This window comes from Temnothorax curvispinosus, unplaced genomic scaffold (genome assembly GCF_003070985.1).
Source record: "Temnothorax curvispinosus isolate PA1 unplaced genomic scaffold, ASM307098v1 QBEX01009517.1, whole genome shotgun sequence".
In the NCBI taxonomy this organism is placed as follows: domain Eukaryota; kingdom Metazoa; phylum Arthropoda; class Insecta; order Hymenoptera; family Formicidae; genus Temnothorax; species Temnothorax curvispinosus.
Genome location: NW_020219297.1, coordinates 264,325 through 277,336, shown reverse-complemented (window position 1 = coordinate 277,336; position 13,012 = coordinate 264,325). Strand labels below are relative to the sequence as shown.

General features: G+C 39.0%; 3 protein-coding genes across 3 annotated transcripts in view; 2 read left to right on the top strand and 1 right to left on the bottom strand.

Annotated features, from left to right (window-relative positions):
* Window positions 1-64: 64 nt before the first annotated feature.
* Window positions 65-3,391, bottom strand: LOC112459088 (endoplasmic reticulum mannosyl-oligosaccharide 1,2-alpha-mannosidase). The gene is made up of 11 exons (XM_025023018.1): window positions 3,086-3,391; window positions 2,822-2,992; window positions 2,587-2,740; window positions 2,321-2,506; window positions 2,085-2,233; window positions 1,805-1,993; window positions 1,553-1,740; window positions 1,347-1,473; window positions 1,105-1,269; window positions 850-999; window positions 65-785 (listed from the first exon to the last, which is right to left on the bottom strand). The coding sequence occupies exons 1-11, from the start codon at window positions 3,182-3,184 to the stop codon at window positions 567-569; spliced, it is 1,797 nt and encodes a 598-aa protein (XP_024878786.1). The 5' UTR covers window positions 3,185-3,391; the 3' UTR covers window positions 65-566.
* A 118-nt stretch (window positions 3,392-3,509) lies between these two features.
* On the top strand, window positions 3,510-4,667 carry LOC112459096 (peptidyl-prolyl cis-trans isomerase-like 1). The gene is made up of 5 exons (XM_025023038.1): window positions 3,510-3,737; window positions 3,808-3,941; window positions 4,011-4,100; window positions 4,181-4,288; window positions 4,412-4,667. Exons 1-5 carry the CDS (start codon window positions 3,667-3,669, stop codon window positions 4,525-4,527), a joined length of 519 nt encoding a protein of 172 aa, XP_024878806.1. The 5' UTR covers window positions 3,510-3,666; the 3' UTR covers window positions 4,528-4,667.
* A 4,398-nt stretch (window positions 4,668-9,065) lies between these two features.
* The window catches only part of LOC112459078 (phosphatase and actin regulator 1), a 210,325-nt gene continuing 206,378 nt past the window's right edge, over window positions 9,066-13,012 (top strand). Inside the window, exons 1-2 of the mRNA XM_025022986.1 lie at window positions 9,066-9,265; window positions 11,841-11,915. Coding sequence (XP_024878754.1) covers window positions 9,145-9,265; window positions 11,841-11,915 — 196 coding nt within the window. The 5' untranslated portion in view covers window positions 9,066-9,144. The remainder of the gene's footprint in view (window positions 9,266-11,840; window positions 11,916-13,012) is intronic.

Below are 13,012 nucleotides of genomic sequence, written 5' to 3'. Positions count from 1 at the left end.
ATCCTAACAGCATCTATTATTGATTCGACATTTTAGGCAGGTTGGATACTTTGGTAGGCGCAGCTAGTGTTGCATACTTGTTTATTATTTGAAATCGTTTTTCGCCAATGATAAAGCAAGTTAATCTGTAGTTACTTATAATCTTTAGAATCAATTTCCATTTCTTCCCCTCTATTCAATTGTTTTCTTCTAAACTAAACTAACTTCTTCCACTCTCCTTTATTACTCATAATTGTCACATGTTTGATTGCATGGCAATTTATAAAGTGGAAACGAATGAAACATTTCCATATATCACTAGAATAAACACTAAAGAGAAATTTTAGAGAGAATATTCGGTTTCCATGATTTCAGAACAGTAGAAATTGACTATTGTTTGACTTCATAAATTAATGACTTCTTTTAGGAAAGAATCCCACAATTAATGGAGAAAATGCGAGAGCTCGGGAAGTTTCATTAGAGAAAGATTACGATAATTAGGATAATTGGGCATTTAAAAAATAATTTTATGAAATAAGTGCGAAAAATTCAGAACTCGCTGTATACACGATTTTGCTTCTACTGCGTTACGATTCGTATATAGGTAACGGGTGACCCTCCGAATTGAATACCCACCTATCCAAATCTATCAATTGTCTAGTATCATCAAATAACAAATACAAATATTTCAAAGTTTCGGCGAACCAGAAACTTTCCGTCATATCTTGCTGGCGAGTGTGTTGAATGCTCCGGACGTTACCGATACTCGTGTAGCCAGCTTCGACTTTGGTATAATTCTCGAAAGCCTGCCGAGACGCGTTACGTTAGTCACGTTGCACAATGAAATTCCGGGAGAAGAATAACACTCACCTGAAATATCTGCCAACCCCAATCTTGATACGTTTTATTCCCCGTAAAATACCACATGTAAAATAGACTCTCAATCAACTCGGGCCTCAATAAGTTATGAGCATCGTTCGTTTTTACATACATATCCATTTGATTTTCACCCTCCATTTTCTACAGAACCATAAAACGGTAATTATGAATTTTTGACGCTGTCACCGTCGATCATAGAATCGATCTTTCGTTCTATCCGAGTTGAGATTAATTTTTTGAACTTACTTGTATATTAAAATAAGTGATTTCAGGTGCGAGGAACGTTGGCTGGATTGCATACGTTTGATAACAAGTCCTAACAAGTTCTTCCGCAAGAGCATTATGCTCCGGCGGCAATCCATGATGCACACCTAACGCTAAAGTACCTCCTAAGTAGCATGTGAGATGATCCTACAATACAAATTTGCACATTTCCAAACTTGGGCAATATACTGGTTTTAAACTACTTTCGTATTTAAGCTATTTACCATTTTCGGTTTAATTTCTTTATTCGCGCCAACCAATTCGGCGATGAATAGATATTTATTGACCGCAGTATGTTTAACGAGATGCTTTTGCGTTCCGGCAATGCCTAACAAGTAATCGTCGCGTAGGCTAAAAATGATACAGACCTCTTTAAAGACTTATTCCATACGATTATAGTTTCAGATTATAACTTCATAAATATACTAACTAGTCTATGGTTTTTCCAGTTTGTAACCACTGTTTCAATAAGTATTCGTAGTAACTATCACCGCGAGCACCTAACGTAATCGTAGCGTACTCCCGAAACTGCCCGGTATTAGCATTAATAAAAATCGGGACTAAACCATCATGCTTTTCTAACTTATGTACATGGTCGGAAACTCTTGCCGCTGCAGTCTGAAAAGATCACATATTAGATATCCGCTAGAAATTGCCTGAAAAGTTCCGATTCTAAAATTACCTCAAATTTAAGTTGCCCTGTACTACGACTAAGATCACGAAACTCTAATTGAATGGAAGTAATTTCACTCGTACTACTGTCGGGACCCCATTTGGGACTGTGCGCACTTCTAGTGCCGAGATTCACGTCGGAATATGGAACACCAGATCTGGTAGAAAATGCTGGCATCATGCGATCACCTAAATCCATCTTGGATGTCGTGGATAAATTGGTAAATTAATATTTACGTTTGAACTTTTCGGGACTGACCAAAACTGAAATTGTCTGACCTAATACTTACAGCCTTATTTAAAAAGAGTATATCACCCGAGAGATGATATGCTGCTAGTAAACCACCTAATACCCTAATTGTAACTTCAAATAAATTAACATCTCTATTCATTGTAAACACTAAATTCTCTTCCACCCATTTCCTTGCTCTTGCATATTCTGAAACATTAAGTAAGAAGATCCTTTCTTGTTTTTTTTTTTTGCTAATGAATATCAGATATTTTAAAGTTTAACTCGTATACACACCATCATATAATCCCATTATATATATAGTATCCAATGAATCAACTATAGTAAGGCCTAAGCCAAACCATTCGTGATATCTCTTTGATATCGGTTTAACATTATCGTGACCCCATGCATATTTCTTATATCCATTCCAGGAATGCTTAAATGCGGCTACAACAGCTTCTTGTCTATTATTTTGCGGACCTAAAAGTCCCAAGTGTTAATTTTATGCTTATTGTTGCAATCTAATCTAATTATCTATCATTTCACGAGTTATAATCTACCACTAAATTTCAGGATGTTTGGCTTTGGCTGTGGCGGTTCACCAATTTGATCATCGTCAACTTGATTAATTTCTGGTTGAAACTCGGGCTCTTCAATTACTTCACCAGGTCCAGCGCCCTGTTCTTCATTATCTACAACAACTTCATCTACTGCCTGCGAAATAAAAGGGGATTTGATATTGTCGTATACACAGATTCAAGAGACGAGCTCTTTGAGATGAGCGCTGTTGCGTACCTTCTCATACTTGGCAGTTTCTCGTACAACTTCTATATTACTATAGTCTACCTCATTGTCAGAGGTACCAGCTTTGGTTTCGCTAGGCAGGAGATAAAATATTACAAGTAAAACTGTGAATATTGCGAAGTATAGGATATTTCTTTGGAACCTGGACAACTGGTTCCATTGCTGAAAGAGAGACGAGTAGCCGAGAGATAAGTCAGTCGTGTAGATTCGAAAAAAGAATACGTTTGCGATATTTTTCGTCAAAAATATACGTACCCTCCATAAACTGCGCGAAGTGCCCCGTGCAAACGACCCGCTATCATGTATATTTAAACTAATGTAATCTGAATTACCCGAGTCTCTTGGCGAGAACATATTTTCAGACAGGTTAACTTGTTCCGGCACGTGTGGAAACTAGTCGTGTCGCCAGAACACTTAAAGTACGACACTGCGATGAATCAGCCCAACATGCGAAGGTCCTCATTTATATGATTCGCCCAAGTATACATTCAACACGTTTTTACATTTTCATTAAATTCATATTATTGTTGCTTTGTTATCGTGTATTTTGCACATGAAGCAGATGGCGTTCACGTGCTCTCACCTCTCACCTCTCACCTCTCCAGTTCACGGTCTCACGTACACGTGTGTACTCCAGTCACGTATATGTGTGTTAGTAGATTTTCTAACCTAACGTGTCGGTCGTGTGTCGTGTGTCGCAGCACATTTGAGATTTGAGCGATTGCCGGTTTCGTATAAAGAGTTGTTACGAAATATACGGAAGAATAAACGTGATAAGCGTCTGATAGTTCGCTGTTTAACCGATCATAACAAAAGGACTAAAAATACAGACCACAATGTGCCTCGCCAATATATCCGGCGTGCCGGATAAACATTGGCAGCCCCCCTTCGTTGTGTTTGAGACCTCGTAAGTGCATCGCGTGTTTCCTAACTTAAAACTCACTCCCTATGCAACGCTAATCGATTCTAATTCTCAGGATGGGTGAAATAACCTTCGAGTTGTACTGGAAACATGCTCCTATCACGTGCAGAAATTTCGCCGAGCTCACGCGACGTGGGTATTACAATGGCACCAAGTTTCACAGGATCATCCGCGACTTTATGATTCAAGGTAACGCAGTAGAAGCTTGTAACGCAAGAGTTTTACAAAATATCTCATTCCTAATGGTTTCATTCTTAGGTGGAGATCCTACTGGGACAGGGAAAGGTGGGATGTCTATATATGGTGAATGTTTCGACGACGAGATACATGACGATTTAAAACACACAGGTAATTTTGTGATAAACGATTAATAATAAACGTTGCTTCAATGCAAGCACTTCAATTGCGTGATATTGAAATTTATACAGGTGCTGGAATATTATCAATGGCAAATTCTGGGCCAGATACAAACGGATCGCAGTTCTTCATAACGCTTGCACCTACTCAGTGGCTTGATGGAAAACATACTATATTTGGTAAGTTGCAGCAAACTAGCTGCACCTATTTATAATGTAACTGTTGTAACTGTTTATCACATACGTAATTACATATGTAAATACATATGATATATATTTTCATCCTTCCTCTTTATTTAACAGGTAGAGTTTATACTGGCATGACAATAGTGAAAAGAATTGGACTAGTTGAGACGGATAAGAATGATCGACCAGTGGACGACGTTAAAATAGTGAAAGGATCCGTGAAGAACGCTTGATTTTCCGAAGGAAATCTCTCATAAGGCACAAATCATAATTTTTAACATTTTGAAACAAAAGCTATATATCTTTATATACGTCTTTATTTTCCTCTTTTATATAATTTGTCACGATTGATAAAGATTCTTATTTATTGCAACTTGCAATCTCCGAATTGTTCTATCATTAATGATGTATACTTAAATAATTAATATTTTAAAAGTAATTTATATCAAGTACTCTCGACATGTATTATTTCACGTTAATATAGCAATCGTATTTCCCATATTTCGTGGATCTATTTGAACTTGTAGCTGATCCAGACAGATTATCTTTAATCATTTCCTGGGTTTTAATTATTTAAATCGGTCGCTCGATATCCGACTGAAGTTTTTATAGAAATTGGGAAAAAATCAATACCCGACGCGAAGAAGTTATGGTGACGCCATCTGTTGCATCCCGAATTTGCGAGACGAATCGACGCGAAGAGGTTATAATGTCGCCATCTGCAGCCGCTAACAACGGCTTCGTCGATAATATAATAAACAGCACTTACCATTACGGCGACGATCCTGCATCGGCTGCATCGATGTCCTACTGCTTACTGCTCCGATCGATGCGTCCAACGTCGCTACAATCGCTTACTTCCATCACTTGCTCCCTTGTCGAGACGTCGAGCTCGAGGGGAAGGATCTAGCGAAATATCCGCGGTCGTTGCACAACACTTGACAATCTATAACAAATGCACTGTATTATACATCATATCATACACCACATTACGCATATTCACCTTACCTTACGTTTCATCCTGTACGCGGCATGCGCACATTTTACTCTCCGCACTTTACAATGACTCGCGCGCGAAGTCCACTCTCAGGGAAATACGGAGCGAATCGGAGTTACGGTTGCCCGATCGCGGTTACGACGGGACGTACGGCGGTACGGATCGGGATATAATCGCGATATTTAATACGCACGACGCACGACACCCGCACTTCACTCCCGGCAGTCCCGGCACTCCCGGCCCGGTCGCGCGCGCGAAATCTATTCGCGGCGGTTTGAAAGCGCCACAAGTACGAAGGTGGCCTAATTAGGAAGCTGTTCCTGCTCCGTAACTGATTGCGAGATTGAAAATGCAATTGCAGACGGGAGACGGGAGCTGCTGTAAGGAGTTAATGGCGGCTAATGGTCGCGATTGCGATCCTCTAGCTGATAACGAATGAATGACGCTTTGTACGACGTTCCCGATGACAATTAGCTCGCGATGCTTATTTTCGGCGCGTTAAGAGCGTAAAACGCGACGAATTCGACTCCGAACTGTCGTAACTCGGCGGATTCGCGACATCGCGTTACTCCTTACCTCGACGGGGTTGCTCCTGAGCTCCCGACTTCGCGATACGCGTTGCTTTCGGCGGTTACTCCGGCGCTACGAACGAGCTCGCGAATGCGCGACGTTACCCTCGGCACTCCCGACGATAGCTCGCGCACGATCCTCGCCCTCGGCGAGCCGAAATTGCCAAAAATACGGTACGACTTTCCGAACCCGAAGTGCCGCGTCTCGCGACCACTGAACCACTCGCGACTCGCGGCTCGCGGCGCGTTCCGTTGACTGCACGGATTTGAAATGCTTGCGATTCTCGGATGACGATGCGGCGAGCCAATCAGGTGGCGACTTTCAAAATATCGCCCGATTATGTGACGAGTCTATCTAGCAATCTACGTAGCGAGCCTACTTTCCAATAAAATGCAAAATGTACACAAAATGGCTTCCCGTGCGATGATATTTAGACGAATATGATCGAAATCCGAAATATTAGGACAGTCGATGACGAAATTGACTGTTGCAGCCGGATTTTCATGTTAAGAGAAAATTCTTGAAAGAATTAGGGTATTTCTAGGGTATTTCCAGTACGCTTCGGGAGAAAGCTTCTTTTGCGATCTGAATGATATAACTGATCGCGACTTGAAATGCAGAAAATGATAGAGTACGATATGGTTAATTATCGTGGGCAATTAACGCAATATTTGATGCAAGAAACTGCATTCGATAATCTTGATAATTCGCGTATGATACTTTGGCGAGTAAATGATATAGAACACAATGAAATGACTCTGAATTGCCGTAATATAATTAATTTGCACGATATTTTACATGGTCGCTCTGATGAGCATCTTCGTGAGATATTCCCTTTCTAAACTATTTACGTTGATACGACATTAAATTCAGAATTCCTGACGATAAATCATGCGCGAGATCCACATTTTGGCGAGTCGAAATAGTGGAAAGTAATACGAAATCACTTCTCAAATGTGAATTATGAAAGATGATTTTGCATGTAACTGATATTTGAGTAGGATATGCGTACGTGTCTGAGATGTTGAAATAATCTTGATAAGATAGATATAGAAGTACTGTCTCGTAGCAATTGCAGATTGGCAATCTGCTCGAGCAGGAATCGCAGCAGGGGCCCGATTCTCTAACGAGAAACGTATGCGCAAACTCTGCTCTAACAGAAAGGCTGCAAATTGATTGGCTATCGCACAGTTTTTAGCCAATAAGCTTGCAGCTTTTCTGTTAGAGCAGAGTTTACGCATACGTTTGTCGTTAGAGAATCGGGCCCCAGATTATCATCAATAATACATCATATTAAGCTTTTGTACGTTACTTATACAAACATAACATGATGGCATATTGATGACGAAAACCGAAAAGACAATCTGCGTTGAAGACTGTTTGGTCTTTGCTGCCAAAATGTCGCATGTCACGTTTGCAAGCTCTGTGCCAGCACGATATATCCGAAAAGTGTGCTATAACGTATAGTAGGAAATATGCAATAATACGAGAAACAATTGATTTATGCTAGGTCTACAATGCGAGTCGTAAAATCGTGAGTCGTAAGAATTGACCAATCACAGTCGATTATTCTCCTCAAATTCGATTGTGATTGGTCAATTCTTGCGACTCACGACTTTGCGACTCGCATTGTAGACCCAGCATTACTGTATCGAAACCTTTGATACTTTGATTCTATTTGGTTTTTTAATCAAATAGCGTTGCGAGCTTGTTTAATTTCTGCCTTATTACATTTCGACAGGTTTTATTATGTTTTTGTTCACTCTCATTTGACGAAATTGTCATACGTTCGTACCATCGACATGATACATCGCCGTACGGCCGTACGTTCCCGATTCAAGCAACGCGATTGGTCGAAACTTTATTGTTACTGTTACGAAAAAGTGTGTCCGGACCCTAATCGACGAAACGAATATAAACGACAATAGCGGCTATCACATATTTCTCGCGTTGTTGCATTACGCGTTACCGCTTGTTTCTCGTATTATTGCACATTTTTTACGTTTTAACGTGCTTTTTGAACATATTTTTTGCGATGTATATTGTCGCACGTCATTGCATAAATAGCATTCCATTAACTCATCGACATCGATTAATTTGTCGAAGAGTAATCGTACGAGTAACATTACGATCGCATGGAGTTTACTTGGCAAAACTGTCGTTTTACGAGACGACATAAAATGTGTTGTACTATTTTCGCGATATGATGTGATCACGAAATATAGCATGATGTGACGTAACATGACGTAAAATGACCTGATGTATCGCGCGCAGTTTGGAGTATCGTAAAGACTCCCAAGTAAAGTGGCATCTAATATCCTCAAATTACTAAAAATCTGCTGTTGTTCGGTCTGTTCGCAGACTTCTAACGATTTTCTTTTCATAGCTCGACTGTAAATAACAATTCATACGTATATTTGATTCATTATCGTGCGATAATGCATGCTCGAAATTTTCAAATGCTTCTAGAAGGAACGGCATCGCGTCATCAATCCGCGGCATCCGCGCCAACTTCATGGCAGTTCGCGCGGTCGAAACGAAACTTGTCGGGTCGCGTACGTGTCTCTCGACGCTCTGCCTTCGTCGTATCTTTCTACCGGTCAAGGTGAATTTTGCGTGCAAATAAGTATCGGAAGTGCCGAATTGAGTGACGGCGATCATTTTGATGTATAAAGCAGCTCGCGGGAACGCGACTTGATACGCATTTCGATACTCGTAACCGGCGTCTATCGCATCGCGTCGGGAACGCCAAACGCCAAACGGCAACGGCGTAAAAATGGCGGAAGCGCGTCCGCTTCGTTTTGCCGACGCGGGCGCTCGGAAATTCGACAGCTTACATTACGCTACCCGTGCCAGAATAATTTCGTGCGCAACTAATCTGTGATCGCGCGATATGTCGGTACATCGGCGCGTCGAGGCCGTCTCGGATTCGAATTCGTCGTCGCGGCTCGTCATATTCGATCGTAATCGGTACGCGGGAACGCGGGGCCGACAGGGCATCGCTCGCGCCGTTCGAATATATCCGCAAGATGTCGAACGGACGCGGAGCCGGCTGCCGGAGTAGCCGGACGCTGCCGCCATCTCGTGTGACGTCGGCGCGTCACCAGTATCGCGGGCCTGGCGCCTGGCCGTGCGTGGAAGTTTCGAAAAAGAGGCCCGAGTTCGAATGCACGGCGAGCCGACGAGGTAAAGTGGCCGCCGCGTCGCGTTGCGCCGCGCCGTGCCGTGCCTCGTGTCCCGTACCGTGCGGAATTGACAACGGCGTGCGGGAGTTAACCTGAAAATGGCCGAAACGCGCGACTCCGCGGTAGTGGCAGACACGGTGACCGGTGCCGCGTCCGGGCAACAGCCGACCATCTCGGAATCGGGGGCCCCGAGGGACGAGGACCCGTCCGGCCGTCCTGGTACGTAGGACCGCTCTCAAAACGGCGCCCCGCGCGCGCTCCAGTTTTCGCCGAGCCGTTTTATTTAAATACGATTGCGTCGAGCGTGGCCATGCAACAAGTGGCACGAAGGAGCGCTCTTGCATGCCGGACAGGTGTGTAGCGAGATGCCGCGACTCCCCGGGAGCGCGTTTTCTCGTGTCTCGAAAGCTTCGGTCGAAGTTAAGAATGCTAAAATATGCTAAAATATTTTCATGGAGTCAGATTTGACATTTAGACAGGGTTACGACAATGTAGTTTTACTTTGTTAATCAAAGGCCCCCCTGAGCAGTTCAACATGTCACTTATGTAAATAGTTATGCAAACAGGCAATATATCATTATGTAAAGAGGAGGATGTAGGACTAATTTTGATTCTCAATATGATTTTTTATTATTATTTCTTAAAAAGAAAGAAGTTATATTTTTGTAATTGTAATCTTCAATCGTTAATTATAAATCATAATAAGTTTGGATTTATTAAATACTGACGCTAAATTTAATTTAAAATACATGCGGAAGCAGAAATAATATTCCATGCGGCAATATCTCAAATTTTTCCTGTAATATTTTACATAGTTCACGCCGCACGCTCAAGAACGATAAAAATTGATGAGTCGTGTTATGACGAGTACTTAGCGACGTAGGCATTATTAAAACAGCTGATTTAATCCACTATTTTACGCATTTAGAAATATTAATCTTAATTTAATTTTGTCAATTCTGGTAAAAGTAATTTCTTGGGAAAAGCGGATGTTGGCACAGATTGCTCTCAAATAAGTGCAAATGAACGGCGCGTTTAGAAGGTATAAACAACTTTCGACTGAACTTTCGACTTGCAATTTTATCCAGTTTTTATTTAACATGTGTTAAACGAGATACAGTCGATAATTACTACAGAATGTTTACTTGCAACATATACGATTATTGAGCAACATTTGGTCATACGTTTTAATACATTTTCGGTTTTGGAAAAGCTATGAGTTAGTTGTCCAGCGATATCTCTCCGATAGATAAATTTTATTAGTAAATATATTGAATAGCCAGTAGATTGAAGAGTCCATCTGAGTCAGCTTATGACTTTATCAGTGCACGCAACGATTGATCGTAATAGATAAATATTTCAGATTTATATATATCTTGAAAGATATTACCTGATGCACCTTTTCTCAGAAAGTTTATGCTACGTCTGTATATAAATCGACTTTGATTTTTATTTTTCTCTAATTCTTAATGTTTTGATCGACGATTAATATTTCTAACCGAGATAAATTAGGTTGCACTTTTTCGTGCCTGTTCTATTGATTTGAAATAATTTACGCACTTTTTATACATTTTGTATTCTATTCGAGATTATTGAATTCTATATTATCCTTCTTTCTTCACTAAGATTTTTCACTAAGAAAAATATTTCTTACGTAGCTCGCGAAATATTCTAAGCGTTCTGGCCTGTCGCAAGCGAATCAGGTAGCAAAAGGAAAGAGAGACATATATATATATATATGTTATAAAAAATAAAATGCAACGAGTTTCTTTCGGCGTTTTATTGCCTTGTTCGTTGCAGTGTCACTTTCCTTTATTTTGGCACTGATATTTTCGCGATTTTTTCAAGTACTGCAAACTATGATTTTTATACGATCCGTACACATATCCTTATTGCAAATTTTGATAATGTTTTATAAATTTTTACTGTTTTTTAACATTATTGCAAATCAAATTTTTTATTAGAAATAAAAATAAAAATTTGCTCCCATATGTGTAAATTTCAAGCAATTATTGTCATTAGGTACAATTTAAAAAGACGATTTATTCAGATTGTTTTAACTTGACATATGTAAATATACTGTGTATAATAAAATTTTAATTATTGTCACTCTGTGAAACATATATAAAGTTATGCATACGTGGCGGTTGGTATTATCGCGATTGCAGTTGCCTGCTGATATTATGGTAACACGCGTTGCATTAAATACATTTTATGAAGCAATTCTTGTTTGTGAAAAATGTTTTGACTTAAAAAAAAAACGGGATAATTGCAGATATAAATAATTAAAAAGTTGTACATCATTGTAAAGTTATTAATAATCTTTTGCTTTTGTGATACATACCACTCTCCATAGAGGACACTATATGAAGTTAATTCTCCAGAGAAACTGCACTGATTAGTAACAGTCTGTAAATTTGAATAATAACAAACCTGCATAATTTTTGCATTATATTTGAAATATGTGTTACGTATTTACATAATCTTAATTATACTAATGTGAATCACAAGCAAAATTTACATATATAAATTTTTATACCTGATAAATATTAGGTATATTAATTTAGATATGTTAGCGAAAGTAAAAATGACACTTTTTTAATTATAAAAATATACAATTTTTCCATGCTTATTTTCGATCATTTAATATATAGTCATTTAATATAATACATAGATTTTTATGTCATTAAATTTGCTCACGAAATGTTAATTTTGATACTTAGCGCCTTGTAAGATCTTTTTCTTTAGCTTTAGCTTACACGGTAATTAATGCAGAAATCGTATATGTTTTTAGTGGAGGAGAATACAAAGACTGTTGTGAGTGAGGCTGCAGACAAGGAGCAAACCAAGCAAATTAACGGCGATATCGGTGAGTGACGATTTTATATTAACATAACATTATCATTTTCTTTTTAATAATGAAAATATTTTTTATCAACTGTAATTTTGCGTTTTTTTACTGAATCTGCCGGTTCGAACCAGACGGTTCGAGATCAAAATATCGGTAAAAAAATACAAAAATATTTGTGAAATTACCATCAGAAACACATTCCTAATTAAATCTTTAATTTCGTGTCTATCATTCACTTATTGAACGAATCAATAAGAAGTATATTTGTAGAACGTTCTTTAAATGGACATTTAAACCAGAGCTGGGATTCAGTTATGCATTTGGGCCGAATTTGTCGACTTTGTGTGGTTTTTGTTTGTAGCTTAAAAATTGCACTCGGTTTTAAAGAAAAGACATATGGTTTTAAAGAAAACGCACGTGCTTTAAAAAAGCGGCATGCGTTTTATATGCGTTTTAAAAAATCACATTTGGTTTAAAGAAAACCGCACGCGTTTTTAAGCGATTCTAAAAAAAAAAAACTACACGAAGTCGATAACAAAATCGGTCAGAAATGCGCAATTAAATTCCGGATCTAATTTTAAAAACCCAGTTTCAATCTTTACTAACAAACTATTCACGAGCTTGTGAGAGGAATATTTAAGAGCGAGTTATTTTAAACATTTTTAATCTAGATTTTTAATTTTGCGCTCACTAGAAGAATCTTTGACAAAATCTCTAATGAGAATTTTTATTTTTCACTTTTTACATAACGCACCAATGTTCATGCCATGAAAAGAATATTTGAGATATGTACATTCAAATATTATAGTATTTTAACAATTGAATTGTTCAGCAAGGTGCGTGAAATCAAAGATTTTATCGAAGATTTCTTCAAATATCCTCGACTTTGTCAGAAAATTCGAAATTCAGAATATATAGAACAGCTTGTTATTAATAACGAAATACCTATTTTGCTGAATTCGACTGCGTTGAAAGGGCGTGAGAATATTCAGAGAATTTAGCTTTTGGCGCAATAACTATGTAGGAAAAATCTATTGAAAAGGTACATCACCAATACGCGCGCGCCGTATTCACCCACGTTCGTCATTATTATTCTGACGAAATCCAGCTGTCGC

What these genes read in the sequence shown, in the direction of transcription:
- LOC112459096 (XM_025023038.1), top strand. Translation starts at nt 3,667, where the DNA reads ATGTGCCTCGCCAATATATCCGGCGTGCCGGATAAACATTGGCAGCCC. An exon ending in CCGCGACTTTATGATTCAAG is followed by an intron (nt 3,942 to 4,010) that starts GTAACGCAGTAG and finishes TTTCATTCTTAG; the next exon opens with GTGGAGATCCTACTGGGACA. An exon ending in TGACGATTTAAAACACACAG is followed by an intron (nt 4,101 to 4,180) that starts GTAATTTTGTGA and finishes AAATTTATACAG; the next exon opens with GTGCTGGAATATTATCAATG.
- LOC112459088 (XM_025023018.1), bottom strand. Translation starts at nt 3,184, where the DNA reads ATGTTCTCGCCAAGAGACTCGGGTAATTCAGATTACATTAGTTTAAAT. An exon ending in CAGGGCAACTTAAATTTGAG is followed by an intron (nt 1,741 to 1,804) that starts GTAATTTTAGAA and finishes TGATCTTTTCAG; the next exon opens with ACTGCAGCGGCAAGAGTTTC. An exon ending in TCACTTATTTTAATATACAA is followed by an intron (nt 1,000 to 1,104) that starts GTAAGTTCAAAA and finishes ATGGTTCTGTAG; the next exon opens with AAAATGGAGGGTGAAAATCA.